Consider the following 27,488-nt stretch of genomic DNA (forward strand, 5'->3'; position numbering starts at 1 on the left):
GACACCACCGCCCCTACCCCGCTCCCCCAGCTAAGAACCCCGGCTGTGGCCGCCTCAGGGTCCCCCCTCCCCACGGCCCAGCCTTGCGCAGCTCCCCCCAGCCCCTTAGGTACAAGGCGAGACCACCGCCTCTCCCGGAGGAGGACCGGAGCCTCGACACCCACCGGGTCCTGCTCCCCCAGCAGGGATACCTGCGTGCTCGGGAAGGCACAGCCGCCCGCACCGCGAGTCGGTTGGAACTTGGCACTGCCCTCACCGGCGGTTTAAATTTAAATCCCCCGCAGCGGCCCAATGAGAGCGGGGGAGCTGCTGCCCCGGAAGCACAGGGTTGCTGCTCCCGGGGTGGGAGGTGCCGCTGCTGCTCACGCTCGCTGTTGGCGGGAGAGGTGCCGGTGGGTGATTTGGGGCCGCTTGAAGTGGTTGTATAGTGGGGGTCTGGCGGGGGAGGGATGTCCCGGGGTGGGGAATTCGGAGGTTCGACTGGTCAGACCCAGGAGCCGGGCCGGCTCAGCCGCTGTGTGGACGACCCCGGGCCCTCGCCTTTTCCCAAGGCCTGTAGCTCTGTGGGACATGCGGGGCCTCCGGCAGCCGCGCTCGGGAGCTCAAGCCAGGCCCTGAAGGGAAAAGGAGGGAGTACGAGGTCGGGGGGGGAGAGGGAAGAAGGGAGGTCGCGGGCACGCACAGGGCTCAGTTGCCCGAATTATGTTTCCTAAAGGAAAAGCCGATGGCAGTCTTGGTGGTGTCGTTTAAAGCTGACCTGATCTAGGTGTTCCTCCTCCGGCAAGGGAATTGGACTAGATGATCTTTCGAGGTCCCTTCCAATCCCTGACATACTGTGATCCTGTGGTGGCCTGGGTTTGTGGGAAGCCTTAAAGGAAGTAAACTACGGATAGGGTTAAAATTTATATTTGGCCTTAGGAGCCTAGCCATACAAGTTGTATGGCTAAAGTATATATGTTAATGTGATGGCTTGTAGTATTAACTAATAAATAAATTCTGCAAATACAGAGAGCCTCTTTGGGTCTCAGTGATACCTGTGTCAAACCTGGGTGACTCCGAAGTGAAATATGCAGTTTTGAGTGTTGAGACATTTAGATTGTTGACACAGCAAAATCTGTCAGCAGTCTGAAATTTAAAGCTGTTCCTTTTTTCCATTTGGTGTGTAATCAAAGGTCTAAATTCATTAAAAAAGGCTTAAACTAGTGGCGGATCTGTCCTGGCACTAAAAGGAGCGATTCTGAAATCAGTTATGGATCTTGGCCTATTGTACTAATGCACGGTTGAATACAATAAAGTGCAAGTTCTTTGGTATACAGAGGTATAGGTGCTCTGTCTACAGTTGGGGTGGCTTAAGTTATGAAACCATCTTTAAATATTATGTGTGACAGTATTCTCATTTAGAGTTTTGAAGGCTTGATTAATTGTGCTTTTTGTTAGACACATACAGTCTTTAAAGAGTACAGAAGAAAAGTGAATTTGAAGGTAGTAAAGTATCATTTCTTGTCATTTGGTTGAAAATGTAAAGATTCTGTATGTGACTTTTGGTATTTACAATTACTTAATTTATTGTCTTGGGTTGCCAACTGTAGCACAGAATCTGCAGTTATTGCTGAAGCGTGTGGAGACAGTTTTGAATATATATTAGTTAAATTAGTTAATCTTTTGATTGGTGAAGCTACATGCTACATCTAAAAATAATGAGCTTAAGTGCAGCTTTTGTGTTCTTAAATGTGATGTTACAGGAAGTTTTGATTTGTTGTACCACAAATACGTTTTACATTTTTTCCTCATGCAAATGAGTAATGCATGCTTTTTAAAACTTTCTGTGTAGGAATGTAGATTTTAATCCTGGAGAAGACATCACTTCTATGATACCTTGACTTAGTCCACTGAAAATGAAACAAGATTCTACTAGAAACACTGCTTACACTGTGGATTGTGAAGATTATGTGCATGTGGTAAAATTCAATCCGTTTGATAGCGGAGATGCATGTTCCCTCATTGCATATGGTGGCAATAATTATGTAGTTGTTGGGACGTGCAAATTTCAGGTTAGTTTGTGTTATTGTTGATTTTATTAGTTTTCTTGAAACTTACTTTTCCAGCACCTCTACTGAACAAAGACCATGGTCTCTTTCCTGTTTCCTCTCCTCCTCACCTAAGCAGGGGAGGGGTTTGCTTGTTTATTACATTAACAAGTCTGGGATATTTGTTCTTAAAGAAAATACATATGTAAGTATATATATAAAATACACATTTATATAAATTACTATCCTGCTGGGATAAAGTTCGTTTTTAATAGAATCATAGAATAGTTTGGGTTGGAAAGGACCTTAGAGATCATCTGGTTCTGACATCGCTGCCATGGGCAGAGACACCTTCCACTAGACCAAGTTGCTCAAAGCCCCATTCCACCTGACCTGGGAACACTTCCAGGGATGGGGCATTCACAGCTTCTCCAGGCACCTTGTTCCAGTGCCTCAACACCCTCACAGTAAAGAATTTCTCCCTAATATCTGATTAAAACCTATAGTCTTTTAGTTCAAAACTGTTACTGTTTTAGTTCAAAACTGTGCTGTCACTGTAATCCCTGAATAGAATGCAAACAAAACAGGAGTGCTCTGCCAGAAAAGTAATCCTGTTTTAGGATCTTTTGCTAATGTTGGTGACTGCTATCTGAGAACTCCAGTGCACAACTTTGGAAATATATGACTTAATATTTTCTGTACATTGTTCTTTATCGTCACAGGGTAATTGGCTCTTTTTTTGCTTGGTTATATTTTGTTCATATTTTGTACATTTGTTATCTAGATTAAATTATCTTCTAAAGCTTTCGGCTAGCCTGCAAAACAACAAAGATTACACCTGCTTTCAGCTTTACAGCTGATGTGTTAATTTCATAGATATTTATTTTAAGGAAGGACTGTATAAATAATTATGTAATTTTTTTTTTTTTTTTTTTTTTGCTTTCCCAATCATTTTATGGGATCTCTCTCATAGACTGTTAGAAACAGTAAAATATGTTTTCTTACCTTGCAATATTGTAGACTAATTCTATTATGAAAGTTTTTAAAATGTAAAATACTGTCTACTCTATATTTTTATACTGTAAACAATTTTTTATTAGCTTTTTTTTGCTTAGATGCTTAAAAATCAATAGACGACAACTGTTATATTTCCAATCTATTTTAAGGGTTTTTTTTTCTTGACTCACTTCTCTATGATACAGTATTATTTTTGTACTTTATCTAATATGAATAGCAGCATAACTGGTCTTATCATTCCCCAGGGTATTACTGTTGGAAACTTTCTGAAAAGCACCTAGCACTAACCATAAAAACCATTGTCATTTCTGTTGCCCTCTATCTTGTTTCTGGTGTAGGCCTTGAAATGAAACTAATGAAAATTCTAACAACCACTGCTACGAGGTAGTTTTTCTATAGTTTTCATATCCTGCCTTCTACATGTGGAGTCATTGAGTATTTCAGAGCAGGGGAAGAAACTGCTAATCTTACTCCTTGCTTACAGAAGCATTAAAAAACTAGTTTCTTCCTAGTCTCTACATTATGCAAAGGCCATACATAAAGGTTCTTCACCTTAAAAAAGAATCGTGACATAAAGAAAATTTTGTAGCAATATCCTTTGATGTGCTCCATTAAATGTTTTGAAAACTTTTTAAAAGTTTTTTAGAGGTCAAAAAATTGACTAAGACCACAACCCCAGCTCTTGTTTTATTTTTCCCACCATCCAGTGTGCTCAGCAGTGGGAAGAACAGACCAGTTAGTAATTTTGGTCGTATTTAGAGGATGGAGGATACCTCTCTAGCTCCTGCTGATTGAAGAATGTTGTTCTGGAAGTGCTAGCATTTTTCCATAGTGTAAAAACGATTTGGAGAAAAGATAGCTTAAATGACGTGCCTGCTTTTGTTCCTGTTGTCTCCTGAGATTGCAGTGTGTACTTACTTACCATGCTGTTGTAAGTGGGTTTAGTTATATCTGTGAATATATTACTTGTACAAAGAATGGGCTCAGCATCTTTGTATTTCGGTTCTGATTTTCGTGCTCTGCATTGGCCTCTGGCTTGAAACTGCAGTTATTTCATTTATTTTTAAGTACTTATATATTTTAAGTTAATACTTTCTTTGTGTTCCAGGTTTTCACTTTGAGGGTGTTACAATCTAAAAAGATCCCACATACATGTAATTTTGAAAGCTTTTAAATTTCTTATAAATCAGAATTGTTAGAAGTCATCAAGATAATGTTCTGGATTAGCTAACTACAGTATTTCTACAGGAGGAGGATGCAGAAGTAGAAGGTATACAGTATAAGACACTAAGAACATTTCACCATGGAATCAGAGTTGATGCCATAGCATGGAGTCCAGAAACAAGACTTGATGCGTTACCTCCCCAGATAAGGTATTTATAATAAATTAGTACAATGGATCCTCGTAGTTTATCTGTATCCCCTAATACCTTAATACTGGACTAAGTTTAAAGCTTATGGGTGGAGTCTAACTCTTTAGAAATCACATTTCAGTAGTACAGCTTTTCATTCTTAGAGCATTTTTCTGGCCGTTCTGCTTGTGGCCCTTGCCCCTCCCACCAGTGAACTAGCAGTAAATATTTTTTTTTCCTTATTCATTATTTTAATGGACCTAAAATGTAGTTAATTCTTTCTGTGTACATCTGTGAAGAACTTTATTAAGGATAAGACTGTTGTAATGTCCTGCTTTATAAAGCCACCTATAATGGTCTGCATAGTATGGGCTGTGTTTAGGAGTAGGTCAGATGATATTTGTGCAACTCATTGAGGTTTAAATCTAGAAAAATAGTTACCTATTAAATATGCACGTAAGAATTAAAATGTTCTCAATAGTTTGTAAGCCTCTTCAAAATTATGATGGATACTTAGTGCTGCATTTTTATACAGTCTTTTGTTTAATATGTATTAGAAATTGCTTTATGAATTTATGTTTCAGTATTTTAGGACACTAATAATGAGGGTTCTTTTTTGTGGTCTACGACTTAAATTCTTCCAAGAGAAGTTTCACTGGCAGTTTTGAGAGATATTTCAGGTAATTGAGAGGTGTTTCAGATTTAGCTTTGTAAAATATCTTGTGTGTCTTTCCATGAAAAAGTGTTCTCAGCAGTTAAAACACACTATTTTATAGATAAGTTCCAATTTTAATTGTGCTTGTTGCCAAAGGAGAAAAGTTAAGATAGAAGCTTTTGATTTATTTTATTTTTTTTTTCAAAATATGAATTTTCCTTCGCATGTCACTTTGCAGGTTTAAGCTGAAAAGAAACTGTTAAAAAGTCAAATATTGCAGTATTAATCAAAAGGCTTTTCTTTGGGTGCAGGTTTTGCACTGCAGCTTCTGATAGGAAGTTAAGGCTCTTTACTTCAGACCTGCAGGACAAGAATGAATTTAAGGTAAGGGTAACTAAGTTGTTTTTTTAAAAAAATTATTTAGTCTTTAGTGAAGTCTTATCTTTAACTGCCCTTCTATATAATTTTGCTTAGTGTGCTGTGAGACAGAACAGTAAACTGTGACAGTTCCTAAATCCATTGCCATTGTATTCTTTATACCTTTCTGCCTTTCAAGTGGGACTAACTGTAATTAACTGCTACGTGATCTTTTGATTTAAAAGCATTTATGTAACAATCTAACCAAATTGAAGAAAAGCAAGTAGAGGCTTATGCATCATATAAAATGTACTCATAAACAGAATGTTCTACAGGTGAATTTCAACTACCATGTTGGATATGTTCCTTTGTATAGAGACCTGTAAAATTTTATATGGTGTTGGTTATTGGACTCCTCTATAAGAAAAGCACATTTAATAGTTTCTTTTTCATGGAGAACCGGAAGGTGCAATTCAACTCTTTCAAACAGTAGAAAATTTAAAGAAAGAATACTGAATTTAGTACATAACTGCAGACAGGTACACTAAATATGCCCATAGGCTGTCACTTGTTTATTTCTAAGATAGAAACCTAGGAAATGTTTACTTCAAAGCAAATGTCTACTTCAAATACAATTTCACTTCCCCTTCTTCCAGTAAAGATGGTAGTGTTCTTGTTCAGTGATATAAAAGAAGCCAGGTATAAATACTTTCATTACTTTATAAGCTGAATGTTGGTTTTCTGGAGATTGCTTTTGTTTGAAAGACATGTCAACTCCTATGTCACTTGGATGTGTACATACATTTCAAAATTCTTCCTTTGAAACAATGTCCTAGTTCAAATAGTAATATTAATTAGATATTTGTGCTAACCAGTTTGAATTTGTTTTGTTGAAGTCCTCATCCAAGAATAAGCAAGGCTAATTAATACTAAAAAAATCAGAGGAGGGGGTCTCTTCTTTTTTAGGGTTTTGAAATATGATAATGCCTCTTTTGGTTAGTGTTGTGTATTGAGCATAAAGGAGAAAATAATGGACTTTCATTTGTGGTTTGGTAATTTGTGTTAGTAAGACAACTATATTTGTCATAAAGAAACTAAGTGAATTGCAGATGTCACTTATGTGGCCATACTGATAATGGAATGGATAACGGCATGGCATAAGAAGACGGCTGTTACTTAAAAAAGGAATGTCTTTTCTTTAAAGAAAATAATTTTATGTTACTTCATACATGCACACACCCTAATTTTCCTTCTTTCATGTTTGGTCATCTCAAATGGCTTTGTCACCCAGGCAGTGGGATAACTGACAGTTACAATCAACTTGGGTGGCGCTTCTGACACAGTATTTCTAAAAGTTCTTAATTCTGTTTGCTTGTGAGTTGATGTCTGTCATTCCATATTAAAGGTATCTATTTATATGATATCTGACAGTTTTATGATATTGAAGACAACAGGCTTTAATGTTAAGTTGTGAAATAAATATTCTAATTTTTAGCAGAACATAAAATTACTTATTAATTATGTATGTCTACTGCAATTAGAGAAATTTTATAGAATTGTTTTAAGCTTGCAGAAGAAAGGGCATGGATGAAACCATAATAAGTGTAGATGACAAAGGGTTAATAAGTGGAAATAATTAAACACATGATGTACCTGGGACTACAGGCTCTATTCAGCTAAATTAATCATCTGCGTTCTATTTTTTTATTTATTTTGGGTTAACAAGGGACCTGATGGAGTGTCTGCTAAAATCAGTAAGTCCCTTGGCTTCAGTGAACACTGATTGAAGCCATAGATGAGTGTTTTTCTACCATGTTTAAAAAATATGTAAGCTGTTGATTATTTTTAGTGGAGGTTAATTGATGGTCAACAATTTTATGTGTTTTTGCCAAAAAAATGAATGTGGCAGCTGAGGTAGTTCATAACTTTCATACCTCCTCCTGTCCCTACATCATCTGGTCCTTAGCAAAAGGACCTTCTAAACCTTCCAGAGTTGACTTCATGTCTGCAGCAGGTTTCAGACTCTCCACATTGATGTGGGATGATGTGGGATACAGCCCAGACAGCCCAGGCTTAACACTAGGAATTATCAATGGGATCTGCCACTTTGCTCCTTAGGAACTAATTGCTTCCAGAGAAATAATCAGTCTTATAACCTCACACAAACACACGTTGGATAATTCATGATCTTAAACTTTTAACATACAAGTTCAAATAAGCAAGTTTATTCTAATGAAAGGATTCTAGTAAGCTGTTTATTACTGAATTAGAACGAGATAATAACACACTTTTAAAATAACAATAATTTTGAATATACCAGATAAGATTATTCTTTTCTAGCTTATTATCAATGCATGAACAATATTACAACCAGAGAAGCAAAGGGGGCAACTCAGTATCACGATCTGCTAAATGATGTTTTTTCAGAACATAGTTTCTCTGATGGGTTGTTATTTTCCCAGTTCTGACAAGATTTTTTTTTCTGGTATCTGACGAACACAAATGAGACTTTAAAACATGCACTTCTAATTCAGGGGAATTTGTTACACAGTAGCTTTGACTGGATGCCTAGAAAGAAATTTGAAATGCCAAATTTACATTTCCATTAAGATAGCAATTATTTTGCATACAAAAAGTTCACTGGAGAACTGATTCATCTGCCCTTAGGACTTCTTTCTACACAGAATGCTCTGACTTGAAGTTATAAACTTGTGCTGCAAAAGCGTGTTCATAGCATAACATCAGAATAATTTTTTTATGATAGGTAGTGAGTATTAGAGACCACAGAGCAGTAATACAACACATGTTGCACATTAGAATGTGATATTTAGGCTGAACAGCCACAGCTGTAAGTACTAGAAATATAGAAGGGATTTTGCCCCAGAAGGAAATGAGCAATTACAATATCTGAATTATTCAATGTCTGTTGATATGAATAAGCTCCTCCAGTGTCTAATGAAGACAGAAAGATCACAGAATTTGATTTTTTGTCAGCTGAAGAAATCGTGGATGCTTCTTCATTTTTGGCACTACAGAAGACTAAAGATTGTTTGGTGCTTATATAATGCAAACAAGAAGTGTTGGCTTGAATTTACCAGTTTCTTATACCTGGATGATCATTATACTGTATACTTCTTTTAAAGAAAAAAAAATAATCTGATTTAAAGTATTTGCAAAATCTCAAATGTTCACAAGTACTTGGAGGGCTATGCTGAGCTGGCTTTCAATAAAGTTTGATACAGTGATTTCTTAGTAACAGTCAATTGATACCTCAGAAAAGCTATTTCATGAATCTGAGGTTGAACTCACAAAGAACACATGGAAGACTTCAATCCGTTGTACGGCTCGCACTTCACACATGAGGTTTGCAGGAGAGGTACAAAATGTGCAAACAGAGCTGAAGGAAGTATGTGATTACCGTTAAAATGTAATCTCTGAACATTTTGTCTTTTATAGTAAACAATTAGGATGTGTTACTTCTGGAGGGGTAGACAGAGTAACTTAGTCCGTTTTCCCAGTGGAAAAACTGTCTTGATGTAATTATTAACAAGGAACTTGAAGCATACTGAGTTTTCCATTCCTTTGTCAACACAACTAATCCAAAATTTATGGGTTGAATCAAATCCAGAACACCAAACAAAAGGTAAAATATGACTGATGGTTCTTCGTGAAATATTTTTCTTCTTTGGAGCTTTTCCTTTGGAAACGAATTGTGGTTTCCTTCTCCTGCTTCAAATTTTGTTTAATAAAAAGCATATTTCATCAGAACTGTGGAAGTAAAATGAGGCAGGATATTTGAATTCAGAATGCTGAAAATTTTCAAAAGGCTTGGCATTCCTGTCTAAATAGTTTACCATCATCTTAGGATATCCACTAGGTTTCAATAAAATTATGAGCTATTGGAAAAAAATAAGTTGGCTGCTGAAAATGTTTCTGTATTGATTTGATGAGGCATTCGTAAAAGTTTTAAGAGAGGGGGAGAGGGGATATAGTTATTGTGCATGCTTGAGAGTTGGGTTGTTGTTTTGTTTTTTTAAAATCAGTTCTGCATTTGTTCCTCGGAATAACTGCACTTAGAGAAGAGTGTGTTTTCCTTTCAGAAAAAATGGAACTGGTTGTTTTCATTCAACCTTGTTTTCCTCTGCAATCTCTTCATGTCATGCTGTTATACAGAGGATATTTGTATCTCCTTTTATGATACCTTGCTGGGCAAAGCAAGAGCAGCTGTGCCTTGAAACTATCAGTGGGACTGAAGAGGATGGAACAGTAACAGATACATCATCTACACAAGGACGTTTACCTGATTTAAAATTTTAAGGGAGATTTCTGTCAAAAAGAACATAGATATAGTTTATGAGAGAAAATACATTTAAATCCTCAGATGGAACAAACTGATATAACTAGCTACGGATTTTCTAGTGAGATCGCAAATGATTTATTCATACCTAGCCCCCATGTAAATGCATTTGAATGTACTTTAAACTTTGACTGGACCCTAAAGGAGATGATTTCTACATACTTGCTTAATACTAAATGTGTTTTAAGTTATTTCACTTAAGTTTTCAAGGCTACTTTAAACCTCAAAAGATTACTAGTGTCTGTAGATAAATGCAAAACACGTAATAGAATTGAGGAAGAAAAAAAGTGTCTTGATATTATGGCCAAAATAGCTGAAAAGCCTTTGAAATAATATTTAACTTTTTAATTTTTACTAAAAATGGGATTTTTTTTTTATTCAGAAAAGCTATGCTAAGTTGGTTTGTGCTATGAATTATTCCCAATACTTTGAAATAAAAAGGTCATGATTGAGAAGCTTCAGGTGAGAACAATTACACAGTAACAAGGTTCCATTTGAAATGACATCATGCTTTCTGAAACAACTATGTTTGCTTTTGAGTGACAGTTCGCGTGTACATTCACCTCATGAATGCTCATATCCTATTATTGGAGAATGGACGATCTATTAATTCATGGTAAAAGAAGAGCACGCACTGTAACCCATTTTATGTGCTGTTGTGCTGAAGAGGAAAGAAAGCAGAAAGCACAAAGCACTTTCTCTGTTCTTTTGAAATAGTTAATAGAAGTTGTGCTTAATTACTAAGGCGTCGTATGGCTTGCCTGGTTTTGCTGTGCTGCTGTTCCTCATTTTTGGTTTTCTTAAAGTCTCCAGCGTGCATTGTCTTCTGTTTCATCTCCTTTCACTGAGTTTTTTCACTTTTTTTTTTCTGAAGGTAGCCTTTTGGTAGGCCATCTTCAGTGGATGTTTCCACTTGGGCACTTTGTGTGCTGACTGCTTGGAAAATGGACATATACTGGACATGTGGCTGGTTTATTGTTCCTTCAGTAAACAAAACTCTCTTGCTGCTTGCAGGAACCCCTAGTAAAAACTACTGTTCAGAGAAAAGATTTACAAATAGTAATCTGAGTTCTTTAAGATATGTAGATCATGCATACGTTCACTTGCTGCTCGTTTTCCTTTTTCTTTCTGGGATTTATTATTTTCTACCTTCAAAATTCAGTGGTTAAAAGGAAGATAAAAAGTTCTGGTGCAGTTCACTGATCTCTGTCAAGCAAGGGCATTAAGTTGACCTCTGTGGTAACTACAAGGCATAACGGGGGTCTTTTCTCCTGTGCTATGAATTTACACAGGAATTATTAATAGATATTTTAAAGAAATCCAGTTACTAATAAATATATTTTTTTACCTTCCATGTAAAGTGAGAGCTTTATCTTAACACTCACACATCTTCCTTTTAGTGGGTTTATTAAATCAATGAAGTGATGGAACAATCTGAACTGAACTGATGAAACAAACAGCTCTAAAGTAAAAGTATTTTTTTTTTTTCTGGTTGACAGACATTTGACGGCCACTCAGATTATATTAATGATCTGGTGTTTGCTCCCAAAGATGGTCAAGAAGTTGCAAGTGTTAGTGATGATCACACCTGCAGGTATGCATTTTGTTCAAAACATTATTGAAATAGTCAGGTTTGGCTTTTTCTGTGTACGTATTCTTTATATGTTTGCTTAAATAAATACGCATTTATTAGTTTCTTTTTTCTGGACTTTCATAACCCACTAACAAGACTAGTCCACCAACAAGAAGTGGACTTGTCTTGTTAACTGGGTTGTGGAATGACTTTTTGTTGTGACTTGTGGGTTTTGTTTTGTTTATTTTTTTTTTCAAATAAACATTTTTAACTAAGTAGATACAATGTGAAGAAAGCTGTTCTGTCTTGGAATTACGTACACTATAATTTCCCCTGCTGGGACAGAAATAAAAGACATGACAACAGGAGAGAGAAGATATGCATAGCTCAGCACTGAACTGTACACACCCTCCATCCACTCTGTCATCAGATGAGTCAGGTTTAAAACCAGTATGTAAATGCGAATTTATCCATTTATTCAACTGTATTAGCCTTGCTAGGAGGTGGGATTACGTAGCCTAAGGAAAATGCCATATTAATACAGTCATACTGGCAGCTCATAATATCATTACTGTAGCTGTTTCAAACCCATGTGTTTAGTTATTTGTAACTGGAAGTAAAGGAGAAACATGGTTAAATATGTTGAAACACACTGGTTCACGTTTTGTAGTACAGGAGTTTTTCCTTGACAAAAGGTCCCCATCTTCCTTTTCTAGTAGTGCACATGAATCTGTAAAACTGCTATTCTTATTCACAGAATCACAGAATGTTAGGGATTGGAAGAGACCTCGAAAGGTCATCCAGTCCAATCCCCCTGCCGGAGCAGGAACACCTAGATGAGGTTACACAGGAATGTGTCCAGGCGGGTTCTGAATGTCTCCAGAGTAGAAGACTCCACAACCTCCCTGGGCAGCCTGTTCCAGTGCTCTGTCACTCTCACTGAGAAGAAGTTTCTTTTCAAATTTAAGTGGAACCTCTTGTGTTCCAGTTTGAACCCATTACCCCTTGTCCTATCATTGGTTGTCAGCTAGAAAAGCCTGGCTCCATCCTCATGACACTCGCCCTTTATATATTTGTAAATATTAATGAGGTCACCCCTCAGTCTCCTCTTCTCCAAGCTAGAGAGACCCAGCTCCCTCAGCCTTTCCTCATAAGGGAGACGCTCCACTCCCTTCGTCATCTTTGTTGCCCTATTATTCCTCCAATGCAGCTCACAGATGGAGAGATCAGGAGGGCAGCTATGTAGGCTTTGCAGGGTATTAAAGTAGCAGCAAGAGACTTGGGGAAGTCTCTTATTCATAGCTGTGGTAACTCCAAACTTGTCTCAGTTAAGGAACTGTCTGTGTTTTTTCTCTGATTACATAAATTATATATTTGCTTTTTAACGTTACCACCATATCAATTCTTATATAAATGAGGAGGTAGTAATCAGGATAAAAAACCAAAAAACACAACAACTTATTTTTCACTTTAAGCCATCTTCTACCTGCTAAGAGAGAGGGGTATAGCTCTTAGAATTATTACTCTGTGTATGAGATTTTTGTAAAGGTTAGATCATCAATTGGTACAAATCAGAGTCGAGTAGCTTTAGTTGGTCTACTCTGTCATACATAAATGGAAAATCTAAGAGGCCTATGATTTTAATACCCCTGGAGAATTCAGAAATACTCCTTTGACGAGTAGGCAGATTTTTCATAGACACCCTATCCATATTCCCAATAAAATCATTAGGAATGAATAGTGGAAATATATGACTTATTCATAGCTTGGTTTGATTTATTTCCTATCCTTGATTTCTTCATTAAATCTAAACTAATATTGGACTTACTCAGCAAAGAACTGTTTGAATGTGTGACCTTTTTTGTTTATTTTATGAAATGCTCAGTGTTTCTGGGATGGAAGAGAATTCTTTTAAAATCAGTAGTCTAACTGATACTAAATTAAATGGAAATAAAAATGATATAATTAAGGTATACTATCAGGATTTCAACTTAGTAACTCTGAAAGATATTTTATGCAGTAAACCATAAAGTCTTTGGTTAAAAGCCATGGGAAATAAGTAGGATTTTTTTTGGCTACTCGAGTTCTTATTTTTTCCATTCATGCATGTGGAGCATGAAGACTTTTTTTATTGAATTTAAAGGTTACCCTTTCAAAACTAATGGAAAATGCATTCCCCGGGACTTACTAAAATCATTCCTTACTTACTCTGTAATTTGTTTCAGCAGTAATGTAAGAAGAGGAATAATTTTTCTGTCTGTACTGCATTTCTATCCTGAAATTGTTCTCAGGATACATCATCTGTTAATACCTTTAGAATAAAGTTCTAGAACTATTAGTACAAGAACATGAAGTTTTGAGTATTTGGGTGTTTTGTTAGAGTTGCACTTCTAAATCTCAATAATGTCTTAATACAAGGCCTCAGTGGGTGCAGAATATATACAAACAGATGTAGATTTTCCCAGGTTTTCACTCAGTACTAAGTTTAGCAGACTTCTCTAATGCACCCAAATTCTCAGGTTTCATGCAAGAAGCTGCTGAAAAAGTGGTATCTCAGAGCTGAGTTCAGTCATTGTGGTTGGAAGACAGAGAATGTATGTCAGATACTGGTTGAAGAGGCTGTGGTGGTATATTCAGTGTTCTTACCTTTGAATTCTTGTTTCTTGCAGTCTTTGTTGGCCTTGTTCTCAAAACACAAGACTTTTTCAAAGCTGTGAAGGAGAATTGAATTAAAAATACTCTTGCATAAAAGTTATTGCAGTAGCCATCTATGTTATGTAGTTGTGAATGTGTTGGGTGCATTCATAGACAAGGGAAGAGGTGTTGGCATGTAAATATGCTGTACACTTTAATACTCTTGTGTCTCTCTGCACTGAGAATGTCAAAACTACTATAACCTTAAAAAGAATGGCTTTTCTGAAAGAAGACACCTTGGGAAGAGTCTTAAAACCCAACATGTTGCAGTTACTTGCAACTGTATTTATATTAAAGATCAAAATTCATGTGACTAAAATTGCATTTGCAAAGTTGATTAAAAAATTCAAATCCTGGTTCCTAAGTGTTGTATATTACTTCCTTCATTTTGTCCTAAGGATGGCTATGTTACAAGAGGGATTAAGCTGTTCATAAGCATATAGGTAATTTGTATCTTTGGCTGGATATTGTAATTTTCAAATTGTACTTATTTTGTGTGATAATTTATAGTAAATAATATTGATGAACTTGCAGGATAGTTTCCTGTGTTTAACTTTTTAACGCATTTCATAATTGCTTTACTCTTTCATAAAAAAATAGAAAATAGAATTATTTTTAAAGTTTGATTGCAAAATTTAAAATGGTAAAAGAGTGGCGGAGAAAACAGCTAAAATAACTATTGTTATATTAAACAAAAATTTGAATCAGTTTTTTTATTTATAATTCATATGTGTTAACATATGGAGTACAATTGAAGTAAAAATCAATTAAATATCTGTGTGTGTGTGTGTGTGTGTGTGTGTGTGTTAAAAATAATAAAATTTAGGGTATTTATACATTTCTGCTAAAAGCCTAACTTGGTCATGGCAGAAAAGTAGATTACTTCTTGGATTTAATCGAACTGTTTTACTTCAAATCTATTTTTTTCTTCAGGATCTACCTTCCATATGTCAGTGGCAAAATTCTGTGTAATGTCTAGGTGTAATTAACATAGTTTGCTTATCCGTTTCTTGGTGGCCTAAGAGCCTGTTTAAGAAATAAAAAAGAATTATGAGAGCTTTAAGTAATATTTAATTCTCTAACATTATAAGCATTATCCACTACTTTGAACATTCGCATTATGCATAGGAACACGTGTGTGCCACTTTGCTCATGAGAACTGAGTAACTCCCTCTGCACCACTCTTAACAAAAAAAAATTATATACATATATATATATATATATATATATATACATATATATATATATATATATTTTGCTGGCTTTTTCACTATGATTTGGAAACACCATAGACGGGGCTAGAGGGTTTCAGATATACAAATCATTTTGGTTTGATAATTAATGAAGCCTCTGCAAAAACAAAGGAAATGTTTGAAAAACAGCATGAGCTTAACAGACACCCCTCCACTGTTGGTAGTTTTTGACACTTACCTGATGTTTCTTGAAGTATTTCATGCAAAATACCATCCTGGTAAAAACCACTAGTGTCATACACATGCTAAAAATTAACCTGTGACTGTTAAAAGGTTAATTCAGTCGGGCTGATGACCACCTGATACTCCATCCTCACATTGAACTGACATATCACTGACAGTGTGAGGCCCTTAATCATGGCAGTTTGGCAATTTCTTATGGTCATCAGGTGCTGGATTATCTTGTACTTTAAAAAGCTGGAAATGACTCATCCATCTTTTTCCCTCCCGCTCTCTTTTTCATTACACCTTAAACTATATCATCTTCCTCTGGCTTGAGTGTATAATAGAAAAGAACGTACAGTTGACTTATCTTTTACTTGATCTGTGAATGTACTTGCTATTTGATTCCTTTCTGAGTCTTATTTGGTTACTTATGCTATGGCTCCTGTTGCTTCATAGAGAAGGACTTTGTGAATTTATCAGTCACTTGTCAAGTTCAGCCTTCTCTGTTGCACATATCACAAATGCCAGTCCATCAGAAGGTTTGTTTTTCTCCCTGGAGTGTCGGGGATTGGCTCAAGGAGCACAGACATGAGTCCACCAAGCAACTGTACGAGCAGAGCCCATTTTAGTTGACATAAGTAGGCCTTAGTTAGCTTGTCTGTTAGGCCGTGGGAAAGGGGGGAACGGAAAAGTACTGACTAAGGCAGGGTCAGGATATTTTTGAAGAGAGAAGAGTCAGAAGAATGCGGGATGCGCATAGCTAGCTAAACCCAAGTAGGTGGAGTAAGTAAATGTGCTTAGCCTATTAGATAGAGACAAGTATGCATAATTATGGTATTTGGTATAAATGCACGCCATCTCGGGCAATAAAGTTGAAGTATGCTTTATCACTCATATTGAGTCGGCTGCATTTCTTCCTCCGTCCGCTCGGGTCTGGAACTCTGATGGGATTTCTCTCCGCACTGGAGAAAACGTCTTGCCAGCGCTCCTTGCACTTGAGTCTTACCTTGTTAATTCAGTAAATATTTCAGTTTTAGCTACATTGAAAATATGCTATTATCACTATTTCCTGCCTCCAAAACTATGTTTCATTTGTGTCTTCCCATTTACAGTGCACTCAATTATGGATATTTGCCATTTTTTTTAAAAAAAAGGTCTCTTATTTCATGTTGTTCTATCTCCATCTGTTCATTGTAATCAAATTCCCCCATGTTGCTTCATATAGGAAATGTCATACCAAAATATTTGAAATTTCTGAGGTATGCTGAATACAGTTATAATTCTATTTATGCATTATAATTGATGAGAATAAAGGACAGTCTAGGATTATTTTTGACAATCTAGTTTTTGACTTTGCACACTTTTTGTAGGCATCCCTCTGTGTCCTCCTAAATGTAGCCTTACACAATTTCTGTCATACTTTACAGCTGCAATGTAAGTATTAACCAACAATTTTTGCTGCATTTCATAATCACTATTAACCAGGCTCCTGTTACAGGATCCAGTCAGCTTAAAAAAAAAACATTCTGAATCAAATGTTTGGAACATTATTTCAGTGTAGTCTTAAGTGTGGATGAATAGGCCTTTAGTTAGGAATTCTTCAAAATATGCGGATGAAATGGTAGCTATTTCCTGTGTGACACATTATGACGTACAGTAAGGGTCACACAGTCCTACAACACATTCTAGTGTATAAATTCTTCTAAATACAAATCATTGCATTAGATTTGTTTAGCAATTACATTTTATTTTAGAAACTCATTGGCAGGATTGTAGTTGAGTTTCTCAGTAACAGTCATCCCATTGAAACATTTCGTTTTATGTCTCCATTGAAAACAATAAGCTGATAACTCTAACAGCTAATTTTTCTTTGGTTGAAAGAATATGACTGAAGCTTCGCATTATTGCAAAAATACTGCTCAGTCTCTGGCTTTGTTTTAGATAACTTTGAGTAGCTGAGTAGTAGTAGTAGCATGTATTTCTTGGACTTACTTCTGAGTGTACATGTTCTGAAGTGGTAGCAAAGAACGGTCAGTTGAGGCACAGCATCACAGAATGTTAGGGATTGGAAGGGACCTCAAAAGATCACCTAGTCCAATCCCCCTGCTGGAGCAGGAACACCTGGATGAGGTTACACAGGGATGTGTCCAGGTGGGTTTTGAATGTCTCCAGAGAAGGAGACTCCACAACCCCCTGGGCAGCCTGTTCCAGTGCTCTGTCACCCTCACTGAGAAGAAGTTTCTTCTCAAATTTAAGTGGAACCTCCTGTGGTCCAGTTTGTACCAATTGCCCTTTGTCCTATCAGTGGTTGTCACTGAGAAGAGACTGGCTCCATCCTCGTGACACCCTTGAGACAGTACATGTGCAGCTCCTCTCTTACCTCTACCAACATTGCAGGGGATAATCAGAATTACATCCCACAGTTACCAGTGAAAAACAGATCAGTGCTTGCATATCCAAGTAGATATCACAAGAAGCTACTGGTCACATGGACTGTAGTGCCAAAATCCAAAATATTCTAATTACTAATTCTTTAATAACATTGGCATTTCCTTTGACCACCAAAAGAAACTGTTGGACATGGGTGAGCTTTCTGAAAGAGTATTTACATGTTTACTCTATGAAAAGGCTTTTATTTCATGGATCAAAATAACTGAAGTAAATGCTGTATAAGCACAAGTTTAGGAAGCTGTATGCACAGTCAGGAGATAGTGTAAGATGGCTGTGCCTGGTGGACTGGTGCTGGGCAGCACTGATGTATTTCCACTTTCTCCCCATGCAACCATTTCTGTGGCTTTTTTGGCACAGTGTGCTGAGCTGGGAGTTCTGCTACCTCATTCCGCTACAGCCTCTGCAGCAGTGAACTGTTAGTTGGTCAGTGCATTACCTGATTTATAAAAACTTAAATTCTTTATTTTGTCAGTAAAATAAATTACTAGAAATTAATATTAGACCTTTTCTTCTGAACAGCTAGAAGGGATTTCTACATTTCCACTTCAGCCTTCTGTTCTTTCCTGTCCTACCTAGTATCCTCTTTGGATCTTTGATAACACACCTCCCTATGGAGTTAGCAGAAGACCTGAGACAAGGCCAGTGTTGGTTGTGTTCTCCACAGTGTTAACTAAGCTTTGCACTTCCATTTTCCTTTTCTCACATCTTGCTCCCCCAACTCCTTGTGCTCAGTGAGGAACTTCACTCTTCACCTTTGTTGCCTGATTTCTGTAACAGGAATCTCTCCTTTCTCCATAGCCCTCTAGGCTTTTCAGGGGTGACAGGATTTTCCTCACATGTAGAAGGGGTATTTAAGTTAGATAATATTTAAAACAAAACAAAAGAACCCACACATATTGGGTATTTTTAAGAGTAGGTCAGACACTAATCGATGAGTACAAGTATAGTTGATAATGCTTTTTAGTTGGCAATGGTATCAGATGTCAAGGTTCATTCCAGCCCCCACCCCATTCACTAGAATTGTTGGAAAACTTACGGTGAAAGAATTCCCTTTTTTACTTCCATCTTCAGGGGATTGGAGAAATACCTGAAGGTTGCAATATGGGTTTGCACTTTTACTATTACAAATGGTAAGTTTTATTCAGTTAGTATTTGGTTTTGCTCTCTAGTTAGAATTATTTAGAATTCAGAAAGTTAGAATATAGACTAAGGATCATCTCCATTGCAACAAGACAGCTTTTCAGACATTCTAATGAATACTTTGCCAATTTTAATAAAAGTCCATTGTGTGATAAAATTACTGCACATATACAGTATGTCATTATCCATATTCATGTATGCAGCATAAAGTTCTTCCAATGTAGTTTGAGTATCTTCATGCTTTGTGATAACTGTAGTTGTTTGTTTTGTTTGTTTAATCATAGGATGTGAGTGTCAAGAGAAACGTACAAATATCTCAACAATTTTCTTTATTGGCATTTGCAACTATGTATTTCATGTTAGTTTAAATTTTGTGAGCACTGCAGCATATAGTTTTTCTGCCCTTAGTTACTTAAAAAACAATGAATTTACCGGGCAAATTACAGATTAATTTGAGGCTTTCCATTATTCAAACTTTGGCCCTTATACCAACTGTAGTTATTTAAACTTTTCTCCTTTAAATTTCTGTGGAAGCTTTTTAAATATTGAGAAAAAAATACTGCAAGCACCATAACAAGTCTCTACAACAATGGTTGATAGGGTTAGGAGGAGAAGTAAAAGGATGACACATTGCAGGTTGCAAAAATAAGGCTGCACGGACATAAGTAGACACTAGTTTGCATTGGTGGTAAATCACGGTCATGTTAGTAAAGATTCAAGGGCTTTGAATGGGAGACAAAATGCTCAGTCTTTTTGGATGGATTTATGTGATAGGAATGTGGACAAAACTAGAGGGTTTTATTAGCATCTGTAGCTGATTTGGTCATGATTACTGAGTAATTGAGTAACTGAAATTCAGTTTGGCTAAATTTTTGGTATTTGCACATTTTTTTAGTCGCAAAGAAATATTGAAAAGAGTTAATTGAACACATATGTAATTGTAAATTTCCATACCAGCATGGACTTGATGTGTTCAGACAAGGATCTATTTTGATATATATTGCCTGTTTTTTTTTTCTTTTCAATACTGTTATACAATCTTTGTTATCAATAAAGAAGAAACTGTAAGAGAGCATTTATCCTTTTTTTCCTTGCTCCTGTATGGTTTGTTACTAACAATCTTACCATTCTTACAAAGTAAGAGATACAGTTTTGGCATTTTATAAATAACAAGAAAGCATAAATTTCTGTCTCCACACCTAGCAACCTCACTCACTTCAGGGAAGGAAACACGATGGCATGCTCCTTTGGCCAAAATGATTCACTGTCTTCTGTTATATCATAATTTTCTCCCTGCACAGTAAATACACATGGAAAGTGTTGATTTGACTTGGACAAATCTACAAGGCAAAATTTTTGGCAGTAGAAGAAAGTATTGTATGTTTCTAAATTACCTAATCAAGTAAATATTTCATTTTTTAAGCAGTTGTCAGGTTTTTGTTTTGACTTTTTTTAATAAGGACACTGATCCTTCAAGATTGGAGACCCTGTGTTTTCCACAGAGAAAACAAATATTTGATCTGTTGTGGTTTGGCATAAGAAAACAACGTTGTTCATGAAATATATTTACTTTATTCCCATATATTTTGTCTAGACTTATGATGTATTATTTAAGAGTTTTTTGAAATCTCTTAAATATAAGGCTTTAAGCACCCTGGTGAGGTATAAACTGAAAAAGTCTGGAGGAAGTCAGCAAAAATCCTCTAGAATAAACAATAATAGTATGTAGCCACTCAACTAACTCAAAAGACCGGGCAGAACACTACTTAAAAAATTGGCTGTTTCTAAGGTTTTGCTTGTAGGGAGGAAAGATATATGTATATGTGTATTTCCAGTGTGAAAATGCATATAAATGCCATGCAGCCTTGTGGTTCGGATTGATGTTCACCACCGTGATGTCTTTGTTCTGCAACTGAGCTACTGATTTTGTAGGAAAAGAGGCAGTTGAACAGTGGCCATGAGGTGGAATAGTCTCAGTTTTGGCTTTGTTGCATTTTATAAATGAAGTAGCTTCATGGCTTGTTAACACTCGCATCAAATGCATCCAAAGAAAACTCGCTCATCACCTAACCTAGTTTTGGTGTCTCAGCATATGCTTCCCTGTCAATCCATATTGACCAAATATTGATTTTTTTTATTTTCTTTTTTTTTTTTAAATGCTTGATATGTACTGTATGTGCTTCTAAAGGAAAATATTAAAGTGGCACATACAATTTATTATTTGAAAGCTTGCCAAGACCCTCTGTGGGTAAGTGTTATCTCTTCCGTAGATCCTTTTGTTTGCCTTAGCTTCATTTTTAGTTTCTTGTATTTCCATTAGTCAATCTTGTCGTACAAGGAAAAATATTGACATTTATATATTAGACAAACAAAATACGTTATTATGTGGTCTTGCCCTTTACATGGTAAGGTGCATGATTTAGGTTGCTGGTATCAGCTGACTGTCCTGCTTTGTATCGTCCCACTGTTACTTATGGTATAGTACAAACACTGTAGTGTCTTCTTATGAATAAAGTGGGAATGTATCATCTCAATTTCACATCTAAACAACTAAATGTGTCAAATTATTTGGATATTGCCATTTTAAACAGAGGCTCTGCCTAGTTTGTCAGTGTAAAAATACATTATCTTCAGCACTCACCTGTTTTACTGACATCTTGAAGTGATAAAGCACGAACATTTAATTTGGTCACTTCCTTTATGAATGTATTGAGGCACTGAAAGTTAATGCATTTGCAGTCAAACAGTAATAAATAGTTAAATACTTTGCCTTTTTTGTTTGTTTGTTTAGGGTCTGGGATTTGGAAGGAAATGAGAAGGCCCATTTTGTTTTGCGTTCTCCCGGAATGAGTGTTTGCTGGCACCCTGAGGAGGCTTTTAAGGTTGTGTTTTCCAGCTTTTCACCATCACCACCTTTAAAATAACAGGAGGGTGGACTTATCTAATCTATGAATCTTCGATGCTGTAGAAAGATTGAAGTTTGGGGAGCTAGTGTACATTGTAACTGGATATTGGTTGGATCTGCTAATGTGAAGTCACCGTAAATGAATTCTCATTCTCGTAATTTTACCCTCGGTCACTCACTCCTCCCATCAGAAATATTCCTTCTTGATGACATGCATCAGCTGTTGCTGATAACTATTCTGCTTATTCCATATTAACTTACAGTTACCAGAGAAAAGTTCAAGTTTTTCTCAGTTGTGGTAACACGGTTCACCAATAACAGACTCTTATGAAGCATGCCAGGTTTTTAGAAGGATCTATTTGAAGTTAGCAAGGGATTTTCTTGTTTTTGTTCTTGCTTTGAATATATTAAATCTGTGCTGAAAAATGAAAACAAATCAATAAACTGTGATTTTATATTTATCTGTTTATTGTACTGGGGAGGATTAATCAGCTGATATATACCAAAATATTCAGCTTCATTAATGGTCTAGCGCTTGCAGTTTTGGATTTATTATTTGGATTTATTATTCCAGTCAATAACTGCCTTAAGCAGCTACAAATAGTTGTTCAGATTACCACAAAAACACACACTTAAAACAGAGAAAAGCAGTCAAATAAGGTACCAAAATATTTACATAGCAATAAGGAAGAAGGATCTCTATTCTCACCAGACTTTCCACCAATATCGATAACCAGTCCTTACTAAGAAAACTAGGAAAACTGTTGATTCAGATGGTGTCACAATTCAATGTGTTTGCTACTCTTTGCTATTGGGCAACTTAGTTAGCAACAAAATTACTATATTAGCCTCAAAATATCGCAATATTACACCAGTCTCACACATTAGTTTGTCTTTTCTTTTACGCTTATCAAAGAGCATGCACAGTTTGGGGTTGGTTTTTATTGTAATGAAAAACCCCTTCAAAAAGCTAGTAACACCTGACAGACTGGTGGTTGCTGAACAGCTTACTGCAGGTCAAAATGCTTACTGCATCATGTCTTTGAGTTTGCAGAAGAGCATGTTTTGTTGACAACTCTTTTTCCAAACAAACTTCGATGTCATTGGAATATTGTTTTTAATGCTTCTTTGCCTTCTTTATTTAATGCTTGTTACTATATGAGCACCATCATCTCCTCATGGAGAAATGCTCTTTCATCATTTAATCAGAAGGCTCTTTCTACAATACCTAATAAACGACTGCTTGAATATATTACTTCAATAGAAAAAGTTTAGATAAAATGTGTTGCAAACTGTTACCGGCTGAAGCAAAAAATGGCATATAAATTCAGTAAGTGTGAATCGGAATTCTATAATGACACTGATCAATACTGTTGTTTCCTTGTACAGCACTATGTCTGTCAGCCGGTTCCTTGTAGTCAGAACAGGCACTTTTTAATTTTGAAAGAATAACTTTCTGCTTTACAATTCTAAAAGCGCACTTGTGGTTAAGAATTGGTGCTTCTAAGTGTCAAAATTATATACAAAGATATCTAAAGATGTATATAGATAAAATAATGTAACAACTATATATAAAAATATGACAGTAGTATAGATTAAAGTGCTTTTCATATATTGGTGGAAGAGTGTTCGGGATGTTTTCTGTTACAAAATGGAAAATTGTACCTATTTTTATGTTAGTAATATTTGCTTGAAAAAATGCTGGGTTTGCTATAGAGTAGAATCACAGAGTCATAGAATAATTTGGTTTGGAAGGGACCTTTAAAGGTCATCTAGTCCAGCCACCTGCAGTGAGCCCCCTTTAAGCACTGAAAGGCTGCAATAAGGTCTCCCTGGAAGCTTCTTGTCTCCAGGCTGGACAACTCCAACTCTCCCAGCCTGTCCTCCCAGCAGAGCTGTTCCAGCCCTCTGATCATTTCTGTGGCTCCTCTGGCCCCTCTCCAACAGGTCCATGTCTTTCCCGTGCTGAGGCCTCCAGAGCTGGACACAGGACTCCAGGTGGGGTCTCACCAGAGTGGAGCAGAGAGGCAGAATCACCTCCCTAGACCTGCTGGTCATCTTCCTTTTGATGCAGCCCTGGCTTCTGGGCTGCAAGTGCACATTGCCAGCTCATGTCCAGTCTTTTGACCCACCACTACCCCCAAGTCCTTGTCATGGCTGCTCTCAATCCCTTCATCCCCCAGCCTGTATTGATACCGGGTGTTGCCCCAACCCAGGTGCAGGAGTTTGCACCTGGCCTTGTTGAACCTTATGAAGTTCACATGGGCCCACTTCTGGAGCTTGTCCAGGTCTCTCTGGATGGCATCCTGGCCCTCAGGCGTGTCAGCCACAGCTTGATGTCATCTGTAGATTTGCTAAACGTGCACTTGATCCCACTGTAGGTCATTGATGAAGATATTAAACAGCTCTGATAAAAATATTAAGATTCATTACATGCTAAGTTTCCAATGTTCTATTAATTTCTCTTAACAGCTGATGGTAGCGGAGAAGAATGGAACAATACGATTCTATGATTTAATTACACAGCAGGCCATTCTCTCCCTAGAGAGTGAACAAACACCGTTGATGTCAGCAGACTGGTGTTTAAGAAATACTCTTAAAATTGGAGCAGTTGCTGGAAGTGATTGGCTAATCTGGGATATCACTCGCTCCAGGTATTTTTATACACAAGATAGGTTTCTTTATTATCTTTTTAAGCTGTAGGTAAAGAGATGTGGCTACTTTGCTAACATAGCACTTAAATAAGATCATTCCCTGGCATTCTTTGTTTCATCTTTATATATCAATATTTATCTGTTACAAGTCACATTGTCTTTTTATCCATTTGAGACAGCACCTCACTAGTGTCACTCCCTAAGTTATGTATTTGTTAAAATTTCATTCTTAATCATAAATACATAATTATTGAGCCATAATAAACTGGATAACTATTTCACTTTTCCTACTCCAAATTGAGATGTAAGCTGCGGGAATGCTCTGGTTTTCCCTCGGCTTCTTCAGAGGGAGTACACAATTTGTCCCCTTCATTGTTTAAATGATAGATGCTTTTGGTACTTAGAGTTTGAGCTCTAGTTGTTTGCACGGTGTTTTTTTAACCTGAATGTCTGTTTTAGTTATCCGCAGGAGAAGAGACCTGTCCATGTTGATCGAGCCAGATTATTCAGGTATAAGTGTTGTCTGTATTCTGTGATTTTTGTCTATATAAATCTGTGTATATGTAAGCAGTTGTGAGTTTAGGGACCTGGTACTCTGGTGTCTCACTTAAATAATTTTTAGGGGAACCTGGTCTATAAACTTTGTGAATGACCCACTTGTAGTAAATACATGTAACATTCCCATAATTTTTTTCTGTTTTATGATGACACACATGTGGGGCTGTGGGTGGTAAATTGTTTACAAGCCATTTCTCTGAATGTCTTTCTCTGGTGTTAGTGGAATATCTGAGAGCTTCACACAGTTAACCACAAGGGAGAACTCCACTTTGTGTGCACTTCTCATAGTCCAATAAGGATATTTGAAAAGTACATAAATTTTATTCTTAGGTGGTCCCGAGTGAATGAAAATCTGTTTGCAACCACTGGATATCCAGGGAAGACAACTACTCAACTGCTTGTTCATCATTTAGGACATCCCCAGGTAAGCTTATGTGAGCTTATGACTGGAATTTCATCTGTTGTCTTCAAATACACTTAACCTGCTGGTTTAAAAGCTGCTTGATCTATATGCTTTATTTTAGTTTGCCTTATCAGTGCTAAGGGAAAACAAACCTTATTATTTAATAAATTTTTCAGTTTTTCTAATTCTAAAGAGTCTAAAAACAGCTGGTTGTGTATTTTACAGGCTTCTACTAGTTATATTTTAATTCATCAGTGAAAGTATATCCAGAAGCAATGAATGCCAAGCATAGGAAATATTTTGGTTTTGTTGGAGTTACCAGACATTTGTAATGCTTACAGTAAAAATACTACCTCCAAACATACTAGTTGTGAGTATGTTTAAATAACAGGAAGTATTTTCATTAGACAAGGTTTCTAAGTTTGAAAGTATGCCTTTAAAATAATAATAATGAAAATAGTTGTAACAGTTATCATGGAATATTTTGCTGTATCTTACTTAAGTGTAGTAAGTAGCTAGTGGAACTAAGTAGCAGATAATCATTTTTTTCAGTTAGATTTCTGTTGTATTTTAACTGTACTAAAGGAGTACTAAATCCATAGTGTTTATTTGTCTATGCATATTGGTATATGTGGTATAGAAATCATTTATATAGTAAGTTGTATTGATATTTCTGTTGTTTTTTTTTTAAGCCCATTCTTACTGGCACTGCAGCTGTAGGATCTGGTTTGACGTGGCACAGAACTCTTCCATTATGTGCAGTCGGAGGAGATCATAAAATTTTCTTCTGGGTAACTGAGATGTAAAACAAGCATTTGCCTTTAACATGAAACTTTACAGTATAATGTCTCCTTTCTGGTTAAAGCGAAGGAACTTACTCTTTGTACTGGTATTTATTCACTTGGAGAACATACGAAAGGAACAAGTAAAATACAAAACTTTTGTGTTTGATTTTTTACCTTGTGAATACAAGAGCTTTTGTAAAATCGGTTATCATACATCTGAATCGTGGTTACTTCCCTTAAAATAAAATGTACACTTTTTTAATATGGTATTTGGTGTGAAATGAATTTTTTAAAGGGTTTTTTTTTTTCTTTTATGAGATTTTGTGTCCAGCAATCTCAGTCTGGAAATCTCGCTCAGTTAACACAGCTCAAATACTTTGAAATTGTCCTGAGTACCTGCAGAAAGAACACCTGTCTCTGTATTAACTTTCCCAACCATCACTGTAAGAAAAAGATGCAATAATTTGCTGTCATAAAATGTTGTCTGTGAATCTATTTGCTGAATAAACCATTAGCAGTGAAGAAGCTAATGGTATAATCAGACTGATAATTTTAAGATTATGTCTCTTAAGATGACTGAGTGATTTACTTCAAGTATGCCAAATATTCTGTTGTTTTTTCTCTGTTTTCAGCCTTTTACTTGCAGCCTTTTATGGGAAAATCAAAGACATTCTCCTTTCTAGAAGCATATTTTTCTTGCTCTTCTCATACAAGAGTGCAAGTGAAGTGATATCAAGATGTTCAACACCTTACAGCATTGTAGCCATCCTCATTAGCAGTAGTTAGATTTTAAAATATTCTTTTGTTTGTCCCTATTTATGCTTGACACATACAACCGATTCAGAACTAGGACAGCAAAAACTGAGATTACAGTCAGCTTATAAATATATGATCATATTTTAATTCTCATCATTTCTTATCCTTGAGAAATTTTGCTTTCCAATTGCCACCAAAATTTACCTAAAATATGACTATAAGTCTCCTCATAGATTGATCTGTTTTCAGTATTGTCTGTTGAAGGGGAGACCGTATCGCTGTCTACAACTACCTGAAAGGAGGTTTTAGCATGGAGGTGTTGGACTCTTCTCCCAAGTAGCAAGTGATAGGACAAGAGGAAATGGCCTCAAGTTGTGCCAGGAGAG

The 27,488-nt window shown here is 36.4% G+C and overlaps 2 protein-coding genes across 16 annotated transcripts in view; one reads left to right on the plus strand and one right to left on the minus strand.

Moving 5' to 3' along the window:
- Nucleotides 1-339, minus strand: part of PARPBP (PARP1 binding protein) — a 46,076-nt gene extending 45,737 nt beyond the window's left edge. For 6 of the 15 annotated variants that reach the window (XR_010467395.1, XR_010467397.1, XM_065037353.1 and 3 more), the window contains exon 1: nucleotides 165-250. The gene's annotated coding sequence lies outside the window, so the exon portion shown is untranslated. Of the gene's footprint in view, nucleotides 1-164 lie in introns of all 15 variants that reach the window. The other 9 variants (XM_065037356.1, XM_065037348.1, XM_065037391.1 and 6 more) reach the window with 6 other exon arrangements.
- Nucleotides 274-26,613, plus strand: NUP37 (nucleoporin 37). Its single transcript, XM_065037423.1, has 10 exons — nucleotides 274-392; nucleotides 1,832-2,051; nucleotides 4,293-4,417; nucleotides 5,363-5,435; nucleotides 11,265-11,359; nucleotides 21,833-21,923; nucleotides 24,419-24,600; nucleotides 25,060-25,110; nucleotides 25,489-25,582; nucleotides 26,254-26,613. The coding sequence occupies exons 2-10, from the start codon at nucleotides 1,896-1,898 to the stop codon at nucleotides 26,365-26,367; spliced, it is 981 nt and encodes a 326-aa protein (XP_064893495.1). The 5' UTR covers nucleotides 274-392; nucleotides 1,832-1,895; the 3' UTR covers nucleotides 26,368-26,613.
- Nucleotides 26,614-27,488: the final 875 nt, after the last annotated feature.

The sequence above is a fragment of the Columba livia genome, chromosome 1 (genome assembly GCF_036013475.1).
Source record: "Columba livia isolate bColLiv1 breed racing homer chromosome 1, bColLiv1.pat.W.v2, whole genome shotgun sequence".
NCBI lineage: Eukaryota > Metazoa > Chordata > Aves > Columbiformes > Columbidae > Columba > Columba livia.

Bases quoted from the DNA above. Each gene is read 5' to 3' on its own strand.
- NUP37 (XM_065037423.1), top strand. From the start codon at position 1,896: ATGAAACAAGATTCTACTAGAAACACTGCTTACACTGTGGATTGTGAA. The intron at 25,111-25,488 runs GTATAAGTGTTG...TTTTATTCTTAG, and splicing joins GATCGAGCCAGATTATTCAG to GTGGTCCCGAGTGAATGAAA. The intron at 25,583-26,253 runs GTAAGCTTATGT...TTTTTTTTTAAG, and splicing joins ATCATTTAGGACATCCCCAG to CCCATTCTTACTGGCACTGC.